General features: G+C 39.6%; 1 protein-coding gene and 1 long non-coding RNA gene across 4 annotated transcripts in view; one reads left to right on the top strand and one right to left on the bottom strand.

The window, feature by feature from the left end:
• Positions 1-17,373, bottom strand: part of TRAPPC10 (trafficking protein particle complex subunit 10) — a 44,532-nt gene extending 27,159 nt beyond the window's left edge. For 2 of the 3 annotated variants that reach the window (XM_080376940.1, XM_080376941.1), the window contains exons 1-7: positions 16,973-17,373; positions 6,592-6,673; positions 5,749-5,884; positions 4,488-4,684; positions 2,709-2,904; positions 1,443-1,554; positions 169-416 (exon numbers count right to left, since the gene is read on the bottom strand). In XM_080376940.1, the coding sequence (XP_080233066.1) occupies positions 169-416; positions 1,443-1,554; positions 2,709-2,904; positions 4,488-4,684; positions 5,749-5,884; positions 6,592-6,673; positions 16,973-17,063 (1,062 nt within the window). In that variant the 5' untranslated portion in view covers positions 17,064-17,373. Of the gene's footprint in view, positions 1-168; positions 417-1,442; positions 1,555-2,708; positions 2,905-4,487; positions 4,685-5,748; positions 5,885-6,591; positions 6,674-16,972 lie in introns of those variants that run through there. The other variant, XM_080376942.1, reaches the window with a different exon arrangement.
• Positions 17,374-17,382: 9 nt separating this feature from the next.
• LOC308059506 lies at positions 17,383-21,580 on the top strand. The gene is made up of 2 exons (XR_013926273.1): positions 17,383-19,457; positions 20,679-21,580. It is a non-coding gene; the product is annotated as an uncharacterized lncRNA (long non-coding RNA).
• The last annotated feature ends 472 nt before the right edge of the window (positions 21,581-22,052 follow it).

Here is a 22,052-nt window from a genome sequence, read left to right as displayed (position 1 = left end):
GGAACATTCAACTGTACCACTGTTACAATCTGTTATTACAGCATCAATATGATAACTCACAGCCAGCACTTACTGTTTTCTGGTCACCAACATCTACACTTCAAAAATCTTGTTAGATCATCATTGGATAAAATCATTCACATAACGGAATATATTACACTGACTCACTTCTAATAGCTTGAGTTCTTGCACACAGTTGTGAAGAAGCTCCAATGCTCGCTGGGAAACCTCCCATGGCCTCTGCAGGAAGATTAATAACGTGCACTGGCGAGAAAATAGGTAACTACGCAAGTCCAGTAGAGTAGCTTCTTGATTCTGAATTAGCTCTCTCTTCTCCATGTCTATTGGTTTTCGCAGAATTAAACCATTCCAGCTCCTCACTGGCTGGCAAAAAAATGTCAGCCAGTTTGCACCATCTAAGTAAATAAAGTTAATATCCAAGAATCAACCACTGCTTTCTATCAAAGCCTCTTCTTCCCTCCCAAGGTTGTGAGCTGGCTTATTCTTCCTAAAGTTTATCATATGAATAAATGACATAGTTCTTAACATGAAAAGCAAAACAAAAAACCAACAGGACTTCCACAGCTAAGTAAATAACTGGATTTCAGAACATTCAAACCCCGTAGGCATTTTTCCCTAATTGCCTATTTGTTATTAGTATAGTGGCAATCAGTTTGTAATGTGTTTCTTGGCAATTAAGCCTAGCTGAAGTTCAAAACAAGCTTTATCTACTTAACTATTTCTTACTCAGCCATAATGCATAGATATGCCCCCACTTCCAGGTATAGCATCAGGTTCAGTCAGTACAAATATATTTCACTGAAATTATTCCTGCACCATATTTTCACTAGAATCATAACACATACCTGATTAAAACCGTTATATAATAACATATGCTTTAATTCATTAAAAGTCTTAAGTTATTTGATGCTTCTTGCACAGTAATTTTTCTTAAAGAGAAAGTTAAACTTGTACTGCAGATTAAGCACATCTTTCTATTCAGTTTTGTAGTGATTACCAAATGTCTCATGTAATTTGAGGCAAAACTGAATAAGTTTCTCCAGGAAGCTCTTTACCTCATGAGTAACTTAACAGTGAACTGTGAAAGCAGCAACTGTATCTCAGCCAGCTCAATACTCAGGTAATTAGTTTCAGGGCTCAGTTTCTAACAATCATCGAGTAAAAATGAAAATGCAAGTTTTCATTAGAAATTGCTTCTAAGCTTCAGAGATGAAAACCAAAACTTTAGTAAGACTATAACTGATGTACACTTGAGCTTGCATACAGCACAAAACAAGAGAACCAACTGCCTAGTGCATCTTCACTGCAAAGTAACATCTTTTTTCTCCCACGCACATGCTACCCAAAGCACTGGGTTATTTAGCAGAAGCATGGTGAAGAAGTTAATACACTTAACATATTTAATATTTTAAGACACTTACCGCCAGCCCCAAAGTTGACAACATATTGAGAAAACAAGGCATCCAGTTCATCGTACTGCACTAGTGCATCCTCAAATTGCTGCAGCATCTCAAAGACAAAGGCCAGTTCTTCCTTTTGACACACAAGCAATACAAGGAGCATGTTACTGGTATTAGTCATGACAGGTATAACAGCCTGTCCCCCTCCTCTTTATCTAGTGAGGATATATCAAGCTGTAGCCCTGTATGTAGTATAAAATTAGTAGCATACGTAGAGGTCCAGGAACTACTTTTTCCAACATTCTTCCCCTTCCAGTATTCACACATTTAGGAAAACCTGCCATTGTAGCAGATGCACTATTTCTTCCTAACACAGGATGATTCACAAAAGAAGATTAAGTCATACTGCTTTGCCAGTAAATTCTGTTGTGTATCCATATCCTGATTCACTACAAGATATTGTTCATACATCTATTAAAAGTTTTTTTTAAAAAGAAAGAAAAGAAATTGCTAAAGACTCATCTCCCTTAATAGTTACAACTTTTTCCCCTCTGTTTACACTGCGAAACTGCAGTACCAGTTGTATGCAGAGAAGAGAGCCACAGTGGTAAGTAGGAAAAGTCTGAGAATTAGATATAACGTATACAAGAGGTAGTGCATGAAGTCAAAGGAAACATGAAGATGAGATGGAACTGGTGTGGAGAACAGGACTGTACAGGGACCAGAAAATTTCAAAGGAATCAAGACCTTTAATTCTATCAAACAGTAGTTTCTTGCTTTTCTCTATACTAGCTGAAACAGAGATATATTTAGAAATATTAAAAAAAGGAATTTAAGGCATTCTTTATTTGGAGTACTTCAAAACAGGCACTTTTCTAAGAATCACCTCCATACATACTGATAATAATCTAAACAGAGAAAGCAAAGCAACATTCATATTAAATACAAATTACAAGCCTGAGTGTCTTTGCACAGGCAGAGTAATAGGACATTTACCCAAAATTCAAGAGCAATACTTTCTAGATGCAATTTGTTTCAGTTGAGATTCATAAAACTTTGACAGGCCTGCAAAGATTCTGCTTCTGTAACAGCAGTTCACTACAATGTACCAAGAGCCTGCTGCAAACAAGATCTAAAAATGCTGCTTTTATACCATTCTTTGTATTTCGTACCCAACCCTCAAAGAATGAAGAGAGCATAAGAAGCACCAGAAAGCCAACTACAATAAAAAAGGCCATTACTAAAACTAGGACTCAAGTACTTTCTTCAGTAAAAAGAGACTTTTACCTGGACCATGAAATATTCACAGAAGCTCCACCCTGGCTCAGTCCTTTTCTCTCTCAAAGTTCTCATGTCATCTTCAAACTTGCCTAAGTTTTTGGTGAAAGACATGAGAAGCAACGTCCTGAGTTTGGTCAGGAAGGCATTCCAAGATTCCTGAGAACGGGAAGAGTCTTTCAAAGGGTCAGAAAGTACCACACATCTGTAAAGAGATTGATAAAAAATATTTTTGAGGAGGTAAACATACAACGCACAGTGGAATACTGCGCATACCTGACAGATTCAGAGGGAACAAAATTTAGGTTTTCATTCAACACTAATAAGAGGAAAAAAACAAGGTTGAGGGTTATGTTTGTTCCGGGGTGGGTAGGCTGGGGTTTTGTTTTGGGGTGGGTTTTTTTGTTTGGTTGGGTTTTGGTGACTTTTTAAAAACTTTCCATCTAAGTATAAGTAAAGTCTGTGATACAGTTTATGAGAAGAGTTACGCGTTTTCCACAAAATGAGTACTATAAAGTTTTACTTTTTTTGAAGAATAATGGATACATTATTACAATTACTTAAACACAAGTAATGTTGTAGCTGCCCAAGAAAAAAAGTCTGCTTAGCAATACAAGCCAGCAGGATGGTTATTACAGTTACTCCTGGCAAGGATTATGCAAGATACAAATCAAGATACATTAGATCTCATATAGTCAGCCTTCCTAAGTCACTTAAAATAATCCTCCATAATATATTCTTACTTTATCTGAGTGGGTTTTTTTACACATCCCAAGTGTGAAAATTCTACTTCTTTTCTCATAAATAAATCAGATACCGTTAATTCACAAATAAGTCAGGTTTTTTAGAGCATTTTCTTTCCTCAGTTTTTCTATAGCAGTTCAGTAACATCCAAAAAAACACTGGTATCTCTAAATGCAGGAAAATCTTCCATCCAAGTAAAACACCATTTCTAGTTAGAAAAGTCATCTTACCCTACAGCAAAATGATTAAACCAAACCAATCAATCAGTTAGAAACCAAAAGCAAACTGAATCAGAGCTGTTCAAACTATTTGCCCAAATAATCCTGTAATATACCAAACACCATCTAGGTACAAAAAAAGCGCTGCCAATTTAGAACATTATAACATGCTGACCTGCCAGTCACTGTCAGTTCACTAAGGTACAATGAGTGCTTCCATCTATTCTTTTCAATTTCAAATGTTTATCCTGTCACTCATTTTTAGGGGGAAAATGTCCCATTTAAAGTTAACTCTTAAGGTCAAAAGAAAAAAAACATAATATATAATAGATTCTGTGCAATATTTCAGAATAAGGAAGATAGTATTTACTAAAGTTGGTTTCAAATTAAGACTGGTGTGTTTTATTGACTTTAATGAAAGCAGAAACAGTTTCATACATTCATATTCCCCTCTCACCTCACTCCCATTACTTGTACTTCTGGTAACATTTTTGCAAGCACCTAAGCAAATGAAAAAAACTCTGAAGTTCTGAACCCTGGTTATTACTTCACTGTTCCCCTTAAAGATCTCTTAGCCAGGAGGATATACTTGAAAGCTTTTTGAACCACATTTCAAAGCCACCACAAATCCAGGAATAAATTTCTCCCTTTATTGCTTGCACCAGTCTCCTTCAAAGCATAGGTCTTACGGTACCATCACCTGAATGCTGAACATCAAGGGAAGAAGTCCTTAAATAAGCAAGGAACCTGTTATATAGGGAGTTGAATTTTTAAATCAGCACACTTGCCAAAAGGTCAAAATGTCTGCAAGAAAAAAAACGCTTACCTGTCACTTTGTTTGTTACAGAAATCATTTCTTATTTTATCTACAATAGAGGTTCGGGGAAGGATATTTGTTTTGTTCTTTTTCTTGGCATCACTCTCAACTACCACAATTAGCCAGTCCACTGAGTTGTGAGCTTTGAGAACATTCTGCCACTTGGTGATGTCATCCTTGACTGTAGTTTTGTACACTTCCGTGTCCTGGGATGAGAAGTGGTGAATCATCAGAATCAAACAGACATTCTGAATAAAGTCATAAGGCCAATTTTGTTCCAACAAAAGACGAACAGAAAGACATATTTAACAGAGTTAGTGACAATAAGTACACTTACTGAAAGAAATCAAATGAGGTGAAGCATAGTTAAGGTTTTGGTCTTTGAATTTAATTTATTTCTAGTGGTATATGTTAATTCTTTAGATTACTGAAACTGATATTTTTAAACATAATTTAAACTCTTATTATATACATTCTTGAACTTTACAACAAAAACATGTTTGAAATTACAAAGCTGAACTGCTTTACTCTCATATGGTAACAGAAGTGTGATATTTCTGCCATCTAACACTGTTCAAATCTTAATCTGTTTAAAAGCTTTTTCATAAGAATAAGAAAACCACAGAAGTGTTGTTTGCCACTTTTTTGGCTTCTGGGTTGTTTTTAAACGGATCAATTCTTACAACTCTTAAGGCTGTTCTGGAAACTTTTTGATTGGTCACAGATCAGATGTCACCTTTGTCCTTCAACCAGAAAATTTCTAACAGAGGCCAACCAAAAAGCAGTGACCTGTAGATAAACAGGATTAAGACTTTCCAAATGTTGCCCAGTTTCAATTGCTGACATACACCAATACCTGACACACATGGAAGATGAACTACAGAAAAAATACATATCTTATGATATATTCAAGAGGCTAAATCTTAACTGAAATACTCTAGCTTATGAAACAAGCATGCTGTGCTACTGCAGTAATACTGTTAGATCCTGGGTTTTTTCATGACAAAGTACTGAAAATAGGTTATTCAGAAGCCTGTCCTCTTAGTGTCAAGCAACATTACAAAGAAATACTGCTTATGGCAAAAAGTACTCAAGCTGACGAAGTTTTGTTTCCAATAATATTGGGTATGCATGCTTATGCAGTGCAGACTTAATTGTTCAAATAAGCATAAAAAGCAAGTGGCGAATACCAGAAAGCACAAGCAGAAAATCAAAACAATTTCATTTTTAAATCCGAATATTCAGTTTTTCATGATGTTTTCCTACTTACACAACATTCTGTCCAATAAATATGAAGAAAGGGAAAAGTCAAAAGGGCCTTATTCCCCTCTTTGGGTAGTAGCTCCTCTTTAAATTGAACAAAGTTAGATTCTAGATGAATCATCTTTGGAGCACGGCCGTAAGACCTACAAAGTTTAAAACCCGAAATTAGTGGACAAGACATATGCAGTAGAATACAAAAATGAACATGTATTTTGGGGAAGAGGAATACAATGAAATACTCTAGTACTGGAAACTCACAAACTATGTTTATTGAGGTTTGTACAAAGTTAACTACAATTTGGTGTCACTTGAAACAAAAGAGATGCTCCTTTTTGCAAGAACGGGAGCTAGAAACTTGTCAGCTTTCATTAAAAGATTTTCTGTACCTGTAGAACCTCTAAAAGTAAAAAATTCCAAATAAGAAAATTCCCAAAATAGTTTTCCTAAACAGAAAACAGTGTGCTGTACGAAAGTTTTTGCAGTAAAGTACATCTAATGCTACATATGTTCTACCTATATTCTCATTAAGAAGAAAGCCTGTCACTTTCAGAACATGGCTGCCAAAGCACATCAAAGCACAAACCAAGACAAACTCATAAATCACAAAACCAAAGAGAAACACAGCATTGATATAATTTTTCTTTAGGTAAAGGTCAACATAGCTGAAGTATGGAAGTGATGATCCTGAAACGCACAACACTTACATTGATAAGTTCTCCTTTCCTCAAGTCAGTTGCTATATTCAATCCAATTCATGGCAAGAGCTTCTCAGAGCACAACAAATACACAAATATACCCAAGTCTAAAAACACACACTGAAATAGCATCACAGAATAAAACGTAAGTTTACCTCCTCCATTCCATGGGTTCTCTAGGAAGCTGTTGAGAAAGTGTAGGATATAAGGAAGTAAATAAATTCTGATCTCCAGCACCTAAAAGTAAAAGGCATTGATCTATTATCATGTGCAAATCACATAAAAGCGATAAATAAACTATATTATTAATGTTTTTTTGTTTCAATAAAAATATGTTATTTCATTGGCTATGTGGAAACTGGAGTCTAGCACTGAACTACACTTTTTTAAATCACTTGCTCTCACATCCTAATATAACACTTTAACAAGGCACATAACACATATACTGTTATATATGGTGATTTTCCACATAATACATCATCCATATACCAAAGAAAGTATCATCCATACAGCTGGTCCAACTCTAAAAACCAAACAAGCAACTCCTTAGCTGGAGTCATTGGGTAAACAAAGTATATTTAAAAAAACCTCAAGAATTTAGCCTTCACAAACCAGAAGACTGGTTAGACAGTGGTTCACATCCCTTCTGTAGCTGGGCCTACCATGACAAAATTAGTATTAGCACATGTTCTGTGCTTTACTGGGTTTGATTCCTCCCTCCCCATTATTCTGGGGCTGCTGTTAATACCAAGCAGCTCCTTGACCACCACACTGCTTTTGCTGCCTTCAGAAACATCAGGTCTGTTAACACTGTGCAGGTCCCCTGGAGCTGGCCCTGTGCTGATGCAAACATCTGTGTTCAGCATCAATCACTTGGGCTTTGGACAACTACATTAAATACAACACCATTGGAGCAGCTACTTATGTACAAGATGGAACAAAATGTAGGGTCTACCATACAAAAAAAAAAATACACTATCAGCAGCCTATGAATATCAGTTCTTAAATTCTTTTCCTTTGGGTACCAGGAGGACATCATGAGGAAGAGAAAGGCTTAAAGTCAGCTCTCCCAATTCTGATGGTTACCAGTGTCTTTGAGCAAAGCAATGGTAAACTTTGTCAGACATGTTTGAATACAAACTGATCCGTCAACTATACTAGCCAATGCAAAACACCCAAACAGTCTTTCATGATACTTGAACAGAAGACATGGCATTTGATGTCTGGCAAACAGACACATCCAAATGAGAAGGGAGTAAGGTCAAAAATATATTTGCCACTGAATTCGAACATAGTTCTAAAATCTGTTATGTCATGTGCACTGTCTAAATCTGGGAGAATGAGCTGGCCCATGCTAGTTTAACAATGTCACTTATTAAATCTCTCATCTGCATGTTGCCCACCACAGCTATTGCTCCCTTCCCTGTACTTCCTCCTTATTGCCTCATCTTTGGCTGGCTGCATTCTCCTCTACCACAGACTGCAATTTAATTCTAAGAAATTCTTTATTTCCTCCTACGGAGGCTACTCTTGCCCTTCCTCCCCACACTCCACCCTTCCCCAGGACCTCTTGAGCTGAAGAGCTACATTTTTCAATTAAAATTTTAACAGGCCTCTAAGCAATTCTGCCATTTCCCAGTAATTATCCACCTGTTTCCATTTTACATTCATCTGCCATTTTACAGCCCAGCCTGAACAGAAAGACCTTTTTACCTTCCTGTGGAAGGGAGAGCTGCAGAAGTACCTGACATCCCTTCTTCTCCCTCCCACCACGCAATCCCACCTTCTGGCACACAGCCAGGCATCACCTCCACAGCAGCTTAGCATGCTTTAATTTATCTTTGAAACCCTTTTCTAGTCCACTCACCTTTTCCCAGTTTTCTCACATACATTATTTTGACTACCAGCCACTACCGTAATTCTATCACTGTGCAATAAATTAAAAATATATATATATATATATTTAGATGTATGATTAAATGCCAGAATAAGCAAAGCCAGCTCTTCTGATGCCTGGCCACAATAGCTATTATTCAATGATTCGATTTCCTGGAACCATTAAAAAGCAAAATACAAACAAAACCCCCACTCTACTATTAGTGCTTTAGCTTTAAATGTCCAGAAAGCACTTTATTCTTGACTCTTCACCTTTGTCCTGTTCTGACTGAATTAAGTGTACCATAGTAGATCTTATTTAAGACTATAAACAAGTACCTAAAACAACTACTGAAATAAGTGTTAGTCATATTGGCAATGCTGCCTTATATCAAGTTACAACATCTCTATGAGCCAGGCAATGGAGAGCAGTCTATTGATTAGCAACTCATTACTGCCCATAGAAAGTGGAACACAGCTCAGCAATTTAGCAACAGCATGATGACCACATAAAAATGACAGCCCATGAAGCTTGGAGCCTGACTGAAAGAATGAATCACATCTTTTACCTCTGGAGCATAACAAAGTACTCTTTCTGTACTGCACCTAAAAATGCAAGGTATGCCACAAAAAAGTTTCAGAATTCAACATCTTGAATAAAAAAGGACTACTCCAGAATACAGAGGAACTACTAAATGATAATATTTAAGCACTCTATTGTTCCAGACAACCACATCATATTATCAGCTTAAGAAATGTATATTAATTTTAAAACCAGTCAATTTTTCCTCCTGCACTGGTTTTGAGGGCATATAAAATACATGTAAGATTGTGTTTTATGATCAAGGCAGGACTATCCTCTCTTTTCTTCTAATCCTAGAGAACAGACCTTCAATGCAAAATAGATCTGCTATCTTCTGAACACAGACCAAACACTACTAACGTATATTACAAACACCCTAAGGACTATAACATTTCAGGTTCTGCTCAACTAGATGCTGCATCTACTGTAATCAGCATGTTTGAGCTACTCAAATGGAGAACACTAAAAATGAAGTTATCAGCAGGCAACACTAGCACAGCACTGACATAGGACAAACATCAAGACTGTTTAGGACTAAGGTCTTGGTAAGGACTGGTGAGATGCACATTAAATTGTTAACTAATTGCTACAGGACTGCGGGGAGGGAAAGGAGTATCTCAGAGCAAGTAGACAAGTAAAAGCACAACCTTCACAAATAACAATCCTTAATCATCTAGTTCTTAATCACTCTAGTTTTGGAGTGGTATTGTGCAAGATTCCTGTAACTCAAGAGACCTTAAACATGGCAGAAGTCTCATTCTCTTCTGTATATATGCCTCTAAAGCATTAGTAGTTGCTGCATCCATGATCCACTTTCTAAAGTATTTAAAAAAAAAAGAAACCAAACCACACCACTACAGGAATTTTTGCTTGTATCTGACTAAATTCTATGAATTTGAATTAAACATTCAAAACCACAAGTAACTCTAGAATTTAAACCCCAAAAGTCTGCACAGAAATCTGAGATTTCATTGTAGTTTTTTTGTTGACTTTTTGTTGGGGTGGGGGGTGGGTGGATTTTGTTGTTGTTCGGTTAATTTGGGGGGGTTGTTTTTTTTGTTTGGTTTTTTTTTTTTAAACCAGAAAAAGACAGACTAATGAAGCCAGTTGATGGAGGAAAGCCAGTCCCAGCTGAAGCGTAACAGATGATCAGATACAGCTGAAAAGGAGAAAGATGTGCAAATATGGGAAAGTAATTCTAGAATCTTACCATAACTAAAACCAAGCAGCCTTCTAGAGAAGGGTTTTCTTCTTTTAGAATCAACAAGACCTAAATTTCCAGTAGAGATGATAACTGGGGAGTGTCATCCTTTATCACTTAAAACACAATAAGAACTACATATCTTGTGTTTTATTATATTATTTTAATCTTATGATTGTATTAGATAAACAGTATTAAATAGTAATAATCTAATTATATTTCAAAGTTCTACCTATTTTTTACTATTTTAAAATATATTCTATAACTTCTCTAATTTACAATATAAACCTAGTAAATCTTTTATTGGTTTATTTTAATACTTGATTTATTTTTTAGAATAGGGAAAAAAATGCTAATCCACAGTCTTTGGAGCACACATCTCAGCTTTTATGCCATGTATGTCTGCATTAATCTGCTCCCCACCTGGATGTCAACACACACACACACCAAACACAGAAAAAACACAGTAATTCTTTAAGTGATGCCACTATATGTGTAGGGTGGTTCTGCATGTGAAGGGGTAACAATTACTTTAACTAACAAAGTAATAGAAAGCAGTAATGTTTCAAATGATACACATGAAGAAGAAACACTTCTGGAAGAAGGGAAGAAAGGAGAAAGCACATTTCCTTCCTTTCCACATTAAAAAGTTCAAGAGGTATGCCCTTTGCCCCTTATTTCAACACTTCACAAACAAGTTACGACAAACAGGTTATCTGTCCAGAAATCAAATGCAAATAAAGCAGCAGAACCTTAAAAGGGTTTTATGATAAGCCTAAATCAAACATTGAATCAAACAGCATAAGTTAAAAACACTTCTATGACCTTCAAAGACTTGACATCCACCAAACCGACATCCAAAATGTTAAGATGGCCAGGTCAGGGCAAAAGAGAAACAAAACTTACTCAAATGAGTCTTGGTTGTGAACCTGGATGTAAAAATCCACCATGTAAACCAAGTAAAGAATGTCTATAACTTTTATTCAAGGACAGGCTCTGTGTCTATGGAGCAGCTCTTAACCATAAACCTGATCCCGGAGAAAACTTCTGAAATTAGCCAAGAACTGAAATGGGCATCTAATGCCAAAACATTCCTTGTTTAGGCTACAGCATAATGCAAAGGTGACTGAATATCCTGGTAAATACAGCTCCAGAAGATTACATGAATCTTCAAACTACTTATTTTAAAAAAACTTATCCTATTGGTCCCAAATTTTCCCTTTTTAAAAGGGACCAGTCAGTCTCACCTCTTTGTTGGGCAAGATCACGCAGCAGATCCTTCTGGTAACTATGCTAAGACACATGGTGACAGCCAACATGGGCAAATCATGCCTGACAAACTTGGTGGCCTTCTATGATGGGGTTACAGAACTGGTGGATAAGGGAAGATCAACTGACATCGTCTACCTGGACTTGTGCAAAGCATTTGACACTGTCCTGCTCGACATCCTTGTCTCTAAACTGCAGACAGATGGATGTAATGAATGGACCACTCTGCAGATAAGGAATTGGCTGGATGGTTGCTCTCAAGGAGTTGTGGTCAACAGCTTGATATCCAAGTGGAGACCAGTGATGAGTGGCGTTCCTCAAGCACTGGTGTTGGGACCAGCACTCTTTAATATCCTTGTTGACAACATGGACAGTGGGATTGAGTTTGCTGACAACATCAAGCTGTGTGGTGCAGTCGGCACGCTGGAGAGAAGGGATGCCATCCAGAGGGACCTGGACAGGCTTGAGAGGTGGGCCTGTACGAGCCTCATAAAGTTCAACAAGGCCAAGTGCAAGGTCCTGCGTATGGGTCAGAGCAATCCCAAGCACAGATACAGGTTGGGCAGAGAATGGATTGAGAGTGGTCCATCAAAAGAAGGTGACCAGCAGGTTGAGGGAGGTGATTCTCCCCCTCTGTTCTCACGAGACACCATCTGGAGTACCATGTTCAGCACTGGAGTCCCAACATAAGAAGGGCATGGATCTATTGGAGCAAGTCCAGAGCAGGGCCACAAATATACAAAATTTGTCTGATACAAAAGAACCATAAAATATTGACTTTTTTTGTTTGATGCCTGCCTAAAAAACACCAAAATCCCCAATAATCTATTTTTTTCTAACACTTTCCAAACTTCTTCAGTACTTATAGATATTGTCACTGCAGTATCTGAATATCCCACAATTCATTTTTTTTCCTCTAGAGGAAATTATCCCAACACACTAAATACACAGGCAGTGTAAAATGAAAACTCCCTGAGGTCAGATGACTAAAGCAGACAAACATTTTCCTTTGAAACCAATGATAGACCCAGTCAACTGAGATAAAAGGCTTCAAATACCTTTAAGAGAGCTCAGTGACAAGACTATGCTTTTGTTTAGTTTTTATCCCCAAGTATCAGTCACAGCTAACCTTTCTGATCCTACTTATTTTTCCACTGGTAAAAAGTTCTGCTATGAATCTCCCCTGCAACCCAGATTCATGTTCAAAAGCGGTCTAAAAAACAGAGACACAAGACAGCTTAATTGCTATATAAAACATCTTAGCTGATTCACTAGTAGCCTGCAGAAAAAAATCCTTTTAGGAAAACCTTCTATCTTTACTTACTGCTGCACTACTAAATCTTTAAAATAGGGGTTAATAATACTAAGAATATGCTACTTCTCATGACATATGTAAGCAGATATTTAAGTACAGGATAATACTGTATCAATTACACAATAGTGATGACTTACAATGCAGACAGGAGTCCTATTTGACAACAGGGAAAATGCATTTATAGAATACAGTTGTTCAAAGGGTCTCACTAGCAGCAAATCATTCTAATTACTTGGGTTGCCTGCCACTTCTTGTTGGCACATTTTTTGTTACATATACCTACCAGTAACAGAACTTTTGAATTGAACTTTTCCAGTCCCAGAACAATATTCTTAACTGCAACTGTTTCTTTTTACTCCAAAAAGATACAAAATTCTTTCCATGCCCCCCTTTACTTTTATTAACCTTTTCTGTTTATGCTGCTTTTGTAGATACCTGCAAATATTTTCTGTTCTCAGGCCTACAATGATTTGCTGATGGTTTTGCTCTTGCTGTATCACAGCACATTTTGAACATGGACCAGATGAAAGCAATGCATCCCATTCTCTCCAAAGATTACATATGAAGTTCATTGTACTAAGACAGAGTATCAACAGTAAGAACAAATATGAACACACACAATATATAAACAGATACCAAGAGCTAATAAGGAATATTCAACAACTGCATGAAGATAATTATAAAAGAATAGCTTGGTAGGGCCACTCTGCAAAATCAATTACTTCATGTAGCAGGATTGTCTTCAGCTTCTTCACACGGATAGACAGAACTAGTAATTTAAGTGCAAACCCACTACATTAGGACAAGTTCTTTCAACACAACACTTGCTTGATATATATATGTGCAAAAACATTAGTTCCGAAGATTTTCTCTAATTAAAGTTTCAAACTGAACTCACAAGAAGGAAGCAACATTGTTTGGGTTTCCTAGGAAAGTAATCTGCATTGTCAAGTCAACATTGCAAAGAAACTACTCAACTTCAAGAGGTCCAATGCAAACACTCAACTTCGCTCTTCAAATAAAAAACAATTAATTATGGTAAAAATAACGTGTCTAGAGCAGTGAGAAAGCTAGAAGCCGACTCGAAATGCTTTGTAAAACATACAAGTTCCGGTAGCAATGAAGATAAATTGCTACAAACTTGAACTGAGAATTTCTAAAGTAATATGCCAGAGCGAGCATAACCACAGCTGGATAGTGAAACTCCACAGTGGGGTTTACAACCTAGTAAGACTTACAGTATGAAAACATGATTCGAACTAATCTGGAAAGGAATCATCATGGCACTCAGTCCTAACTGACAAAAATAATTTAATACTACACAGGATGTTGCCATCTTGAGAAAAAGGAAAAAAACTCAAAGGAACAGCACCTTTCCATGAATATACTATTTTTTCCACACTTAGAAAATACGGTTGTCTGTTTGACTAGAGAAAATGTCTCTAGAAGTTCTTAGTTAATTCAGTTAATCTAGTTAATTCAGCCTAGCTGAACTCTATTAATCTAAACTCTCTATTAAAACTATGTGGTTTTGCCAGTAACACAAATACAAGGCTAGCGCACCTACAAATATTGAGGATCAAATCATTGAGTTACAGTATTAAGATGAAAAGAGTAATGACAAAACCTGCATTTCAGTTGGCATCAAATATGCAAGCCACGTGGAATCTGCCATTTTTATTCTACAGGCCAAAGCCTGTATATATGTAAAGTGCTGAATTAGGATTGTACTGATACAGCAAATAAGTACTGGTACAATACAGACTAACTCTCAGATTTGAAAGCATAAGTTTCTTTACCAGAGAAGCACTCCTTTCAGAGTACTGTCAAATTTATTTCAAGTAGACAAAAACATGTGTTTACAAAACATCTTTGGTATGCACAGTGTTGAAAATAAATTTAATTCCAAACAAAACTCTCTCTTCAGTTCTTCCTCATTAAGAATAAACCCTAAGAGTTAACAGGAATATTTCATTATATAATTGTTTACCTGACAGAGATTAATCTAAATCTTGTAGCAAAAGAAAATACTTCTGTTCTGAGACACAACCTCACTTCACCGTCACTTTTCCTTCATATAATCAAAAAACTAGCCATCCCCTTGCAGGTCTGTTTTGCCCTCATGCACCTGCTAGCTGAGGCAGTTATCCCAAATAACTCCAACTGCCTGAAATCAGAACCACAAAACAAATCAAACTATTTGTCAAACAGCTTCTAATACGGCTTTGATTGTGTTTTCCAACAAACCAATACCAAGCCAACAATTCCTTCCCTGGAAGACCAAGCTTCACTTCCTTATAAATCATGGACAATATAACGCTTAGAAGAACTTTCCTTTAAGTCAGTCATTTTTGTTGAACACATTTGTTAGAAATACTACAGTCTTTAAGCACTTCACTTCTCTGGATGGAGAAAAAAGGCAACTAAAACAGCTAAACCAAAATTAATATTATTTTCAATATCAGATAATTGGGCTTGACTAAAACCTGATTAAACTCCATGTTTGGAATTCTGAAAATTTCCTTACAGAGGCCAGAGTTCTTTCCTGCACTTAATGAACAAAAAAAGCAAGCCTGAGGTAAAACTGCATGTACTTCAACAGACTGAAAGATATGTTGCTTACTCAAATCATACAAGAACAGTAAGGACTGATGTGCACAACCCCCCCACACACATACACTCCAATTCCGAATACAGGATAAAGCCAGCAAATCCGAAAAGCGATCCACCACAGCCTGAACAGTAGCATAACACCAACAAGGGAGGCAACAATATCCTCCAGATGTTTCCAACATGTACTTTTTTCTGACTTCAAATCTGAAGTGAAATGGATTTCAAAAGTCTTGATGTAGATTAGTACAGAAGATTCAACCCAGATACCACTGCCTTCAATTGATGAACTGCATCAAAAGTTTAAGAAAGAAAAAAGCACATTCATAAAATGCTTTGAATAAAAAAATATACACACACACAGGAGTTCCATAATTATATAGGTATGAGGTTATACTTGGATATTTTTTCTAAATACCGATGTCAGCCTAAGACCTTAATCATCAATAAATGCTTAGTTTGTAATAAGACAACACAAACCTGTGAAATATAAACTATTTAACACAAATTTAAAGTATTCCCAGTGTTTTACTGATAAAGTGCAAATACATAGTCTGTTATGTCATTGATAAAGATACTTCTGACTAAGAATGAACAGTCTACTGGTTACCTCTTGCTTAAAAAAACCAAAAAGCAGAATTCTCTACACTGATCTCATTCACCTTATTTTTCTATTAAGAGCATTACAGATGTAGTTAGAACAGAATAGACTATTTCAGTTGGAAGGGACCTACAACAATCATCTAGTCCAACTGCCTGACCACTTCAGGGCTGACCAAAAGTTAAAGCATGTTGTTAAGAGCACTGTCCAAACACCTCTTAAACGCTGATGGGCTTGGGGCACCGACCACTTCTCTAGGAAGCCTGTTCCAGCGTTTGACCACCTTCTTGGTAAAGAAATGCTTCCTCATGTCCAGACTAGTTCACATGCTCATTTTAAGTGAGCTTTGTTGCAACTCTCTATACCTGTCAGAGCACAGGAGCTCATGTTTTACATCAGGACCAGTGTGCATGTCCCGGCTGCCTGCCTCCAACACCTGAAAGAGCTATACTCATCACTAGAACCAAGCGATCCAGTTTGTTAAATAAACTGTCTCTGAGATGAAACCAAAGCACAGTAGTTAAAGATTGAATTATAACGTCGGTGGGAATCTCTCCTCACCACAGAGGATGCCTTACTCTTGCGACTTCTCTCACCCAGAGCAAAACTACACAAAGCATGCTGGCAAGAAGTCTGGGGTCTAAGATTTACTGTCGTATCTGAGTCTCTTCTCCCAAGGACCTGTAAGCACGACGTTCGGTTTTGTTATTTACTATAGTCCTGAAACACACCGAAACAAACCCAAGGGGGGGACGAGCCGCTAAAGAGACAAAACCGGCCACCAGAGCCCCTTGCAGGTGCCGCGTCCCTCAGCCACGAGCTCCAGGACCCAGCCAGGGCACCCGGCCGGGGCACCCGGCGCCGCGCCCCCCGCCTGCCGCCCCGCCCGCCAGCGCCCCGCACAGCCCCCAGGCTCCGGCGCCGCGGGCCCGCCCGCCGCCGGACCCCGCCCCGGGCCGCCCTTCGCCCGGGGCACCGGCCAGCGCCCCGCGCCCCGCTGCGAACTGCCGCTGCGCCTCGCCTCGCCCCCCCGCCCCGGCAGCGGCCGTTAAGGCCCGTCGGGGGGCGCGGGGCGCACTCACAGGTCACGATGGGCTTGTTCTCCATGGTGTAGATCACCGGGGGCTTCTCCCTGCCCTCCTCCTCGGCGGCCGCCGCCGCGGCGGAGTCCATGAGCGGGCGGGGTCCTCAGCCCCGGCTCCCCCGCCCGCTCGGCGCCATGGAAACGCCGCCGCCGCTCCCCCCCCCGCCGGGGGGCTGGGACGGGCCGCTCCGCCTCGGGGCCTGCTGGCGCCCCCCCCCGCCTCCCCCCACCCGCTTCCCCGCGTCCCCGCAGCGCCGCTCCGGAGGGGAAGGCGGGCGAGCTCATCCGCTTCCTGGATCACCGGCTGAGCATTACCGCTTCCGGGGAGCGCCGCCGCCCGCCGGCCAGGGGCGCCGCCGGCCGGGCCCAGCGCGGCTGCACAGGGGTTAACCCGGAAAACGGGTGAAATAAAGGGGAAGCGCGGGGCTGGGGAGCGCTGGGCGGGGGGCGGCGGGCGCGCTTGCGCGGAGCGGGCGGGGCGCAGCTTCCCCCCCCGCGGCGGGGAGGGGCCGTGCGGCCGCCGAGGCGCGGCTGGGCTCCCCGGTGTGCGGCCGGTCGGCTGCGCCGCGGCAGCCTTCGGGGGGCGGAGGCGTCACGTCCGGCCTGCGGTGGCCGGAGCTACGGCGAGAGGGTTACCTGGCCGGGCCGCCCGCCTTCGCGACCGGGCCGGGCCGGCTCCTGCTTTCCCGCCCGGCGGGAGCGCCAGGGCGCTGGGAGGGGGGCTGCCACTGCCGGGTGCGCTGAGGTGATTGAGGGAAAGAGCCCCCCCAGCCTGCCCTGTTCACTGACACCCGGTGTGCACGACCTGAATTTTTTTTTTTTTTTTTTTTTTTTTGTTACGGAGCTTCTTAAGGCTCTGGTGGGCTTAGCGGGCAGTGGCCCGGGGCCTGTAAGGCAGCTGGGCAGGGAGAGGGGCCTGCCAGGCTGTGCCATGGCTGGGCTGTGTCTGCGCCGGAGGGCAAACCTGTGGCGTTGGCTGCTCTGGGCCTAGAAGAAAAGGGATTTGTGTGACAGATGCCTTGCCAATTTTCACAAGTGGATTTAAGCCTGTGTTTGTCACCTTTGAATAATCCCCTGTGGCAGCATGGAGAGGTACTGTTTCTCCTTTTCTGCCTTGGTAGGGAAAAGAGAAGGAACATAGTCACAGGGCTCGATAGCATGTGGTTTGTGCTTCAGAGCCTAGGTTGTTCCCATGGCTGCTGGAGCCTACAGCTCTGCTAGTTCAATGGACTTAAGTGTATTAGGGACCATATTTTCCACTGGCCTCAAATACTTTAGTTTTTACTTTTACAGTGTTGTTGCAAGCCATCTTCAAGATAGGCTTTGCAGGTCATAATGAGTCAGGCAACAGATGTCTGGCCTTATAATTCATGAGTTACGCTCTTGGACCATGGAAACCACGAAGAAGAAAGGACAGGGAGTTGTGCGTTTGGGAGTGTGAGCTCAGACGGAGGATTATAGGGAAGAGAAAAGAGCATGTAGCATGGGTAGCTGAGTAAGCGGAGGTGAATAAGATGTAAGTGTAGAACTGGTTCATGAAAAGGAGGCATAATCGTACTTCCATGCCAGAGCAATGCATAGCAGTTGGAGTATATCAGTGAATATGGCCCTTAATGTTTAAGGGTTTGTACTGTAGGGTTTTTTAATGCATAGAAATAATATGCTATTACTCTTCTGTTGTGTCTAATTGTATTAGACTTCAGTACTCATAAAATTAGCCCTTGTCTTACTGTAGACTGATATCCTATTCCTTTGTTCTTAATGATTCTACTGTTCACCTTGGTCATCTTCAGAATCAAGAATCCTGAATTCAGGGGATATTGACTTACTGTCTCAAATAGAAGTAAATAAGATGCATACTGAAAGTAGTCTACCATAAGGGGTAAAAAAATGAAAAACACTATGTACGTGTGTAAAACCAAATGTAATCTAAGGTAGGATTATAAATAATCTGTGTATTAATCAGAACTGTTTATTGCACAGTGACATTGTGCTGAGGTGGTTTGAGTGTTCTGTTTGAGTATTTCCAGAAACCAGTTTGTTTAGAATTTTCTTTCAGCAAAACCTTAACCCTATTTCCGGGGCTTATAATGTTGTTTCAAAAATAATTACAGCATCCCTGTAACATGTTTCATTCCGTACTGCAGATGAATATTCCCAGTTACATCTCTACTGTTCTGTTCTGCTTTGGGGATTAATGTTTCCAATTCTTTGAATTCAGCAGCATTTGCACAGAACTTCTCTTTCACCTTGGTTGTAACAAGATTTGTTTCCTTGGCACAGTCAAATACAGAATTCCTTACAAGTCCAAAAGTTTAATAATCTTATATAGCACAATAAAATGTTACATCTGATTTTCAGGTTTAGATGAGCAGCTAGACACTAACATTTTGTTTTTTATTTTGTTTTAGTGCTGTGAGAGTCAAGATGTACGATGGCACAATTTTATTTTAAAAATGACAGCACATACATCATTCTACAGTGTAAGTAATAAGTATGTGGCAAATACATGGTTTACTGAACCAGAAAAGAAAAAGTTATACGCACGTTTAAAAAATAATAAATTCCTTCTAGTAAGCTGCAGAGTAACTCATTTCATGCATCTGTCAAATAGTCCATCCTGCACAGTCCTAAACAACACAGGCAGGAACAGGCGAACCCAAATCAAATAAGCAGGAACGTCTTCCAGTGATCTCCCCTTACTGTAGAGCACTTGTCCCCTTTTGTCAGAGATTAGAGCTAAGGTCAGTAGTTCATTGGGATTAAACTTTTAATCACCACATAATTTCATGTACATTCAATCTCCTATCTAGTTTTTGTAGTTGCAGTATAGCTGTTCTTATTAAATGAACCCAGTGCTGCATCCTAAGCTTGCTAGCTGTTTTTGAAAGTGAATGAAGCAAATGTATCTGCACTTGTGGTTTATTCCTAAACCATCTTACACACACACACACACAAAAAAGAGAGAGACAGACACATTAACATAGCCAAGAAGATCTGGAAGACTAAGGAAACAACTTTTCACAGTGTTCTCAGGTGTTTAAATGCCAGAAATACTTGGAAGTGAATTTGACTGGGAAGTGAAACTGACTGGTCTGAGAAAAACTAGGATTTTTTATGGTAAACTATATAGAGAAAAAATAAAGCATTTGAAAATTGGGACTTCATCAATATTGTACTTTTACCTTGCATTTTGAAACAAATGGATGAAATTTTGGTTTTGGGGAAAATGTGGGAAAGGGAAAAAAGGATCACTTTAATTGCAATTAGAATTTTCCTTTTCTTCTTTCCTTTACACCAACAATGTTTAAAATACTGTCTGTCTCTACTGGAAATCATACATGTTTTAAGTGAATGATAATTTTGTATCCACAAAACCCAATCATATTCTAGATATCAGGCCATCATGGTGCTACAGTTCCCTCCAAGTTTTCAACCTTATGTGCATAGCAAGATAAAATTACATCACACATTCAAAACTTTCTCTTTAGCAAAGCAATTAGCAAATTCTTTTCATCATTTCAGTTTGTTGGGTGTCAGGTACCTAAAACTTTTCCCTAGTCACATTAACAGAGCATAATTACACCTGCACTTTAAATGATTAATCAGTGGGAGAGGAGGAGCTGAACCTGAGCTAGTTTATAGCCAGCCAGAGCCTGTACAAATGTTTCTCCTAAATATCAGCATTATCATTTCTATTACAGCAATAAGCTCAATGCCCAAGGAGGTCACCAGTGGAATGGATCTTGATTTTGAGGTGCAGTATGAAGGAGCAGATTAATCTAAGAGGCATCTGTATGACCGCATGAAAAGACGGCACATGTGTTACTAGATCAAGAAGAGTTTTCTCGTTTCCAAGTCTCTGTGCATATCAGCTTCCTCCAAATTTCAGGTTGATGTGGATAGAAGGACACCAGCCCTTTTTTTCATCCCTACTTCACCATCTGGCTTCTGCACAAAGCCATCGGAGGTGTGCTGGCTAAACAGGGCTGTAGCACATACCATTGGCTCCCTTAGGTGGGTGTTTAGGGGAACAGGACTCTGGGTGCATGAGAACACATTAGCAGGGAAAACCACCTTGGAAAAAAATGGGACTCTCCCAAAACAAGGCGCACAAGCTCACTCCTTACATTTGGAAATGCAGACTCTAAGCTTCATGCTAACTTTAACTGCACATCATTACCTGTTTCAATGGCAATAGCTGGCATTTATTCTTCCAACTTTTACTTTGTATATCAGTCACTCTGGTCTTGCAGCCAGGTGACTCTCCTTTTATTTCGCAACTTCTCTTTGCAATAGGGTTTATAAGGTAACGGAGAACTTAAAATTTTCTCCATCAAAATTTTGCACGGTTGCAGTTGTTAATGTTCTGCTGCAATGTTTCTTCTTATTGATGACTTAAGAGATTTATATACCCAATAGTCACTACCATCAGGCAATTCCATCTGTATAACATGAAGCATGTTACATGGCTCATTTTGGGTTACTCTGGCTTCATGGGCAGTTTCTATGGCTTTGGGAACTCTCCCTCCTGGAGGAGGAATGCAGTCTAACTTGAAAGGTGGGGATTGTTTCAGAGAAATAAACTGATTTCAGATGTGCCGTACATCTATATTGTGCAGTGCTTAATGTAAACAAAAGCTTAAATTTCTCATTGTCCCCTTCTATCATATTTCATGTGTACTGAAGCACAAACCCACATAGCACAGGTGTCCAGCAAACAGAAGTCAACATATCCCACACCTTTTTCTGCTCCTGATTTCCCATTTCTTTCTTTTTCCCTGAGCTCTTCTTCTGTTACTGGTTTGTTTGAATGATATTTTCTGCAAGGCAGGACGAGGAATTTCATTCTCTCTTCAAGATATTTAGCACTTCAACTTGACCAAAATAAAATACAGCTGTAGTCCTAAGCACAGTGTCAGAGAGATTAATGAGCTCAATAACTGCAAGAGAAGCAGCAGTGGTTTTGTGAGGAACTGGATCCTCTGTCTCAGGTCTCCCAATGAGCGAGAAGGTTAATTAAACCCTGGCTCATTGTTGTAACACTAAATCCTAAAATATGATGTCGATCTTCAGGT

Source organism: Falco punctatus (genome assembly GCF_963210335.1).
Source record: "Falco punctatus genome assembly, chromosome: 2".
Classification (NCBI taxonomy): domain Eukaryota; kingdom Metazoa; phylum Chordata; class Aves; order Falconiformes; family Falconidae; genus Falco; species Falco punctatus.
This window is presented reverse-complemented; position numbering and strand designations above follow the sequence as displayed.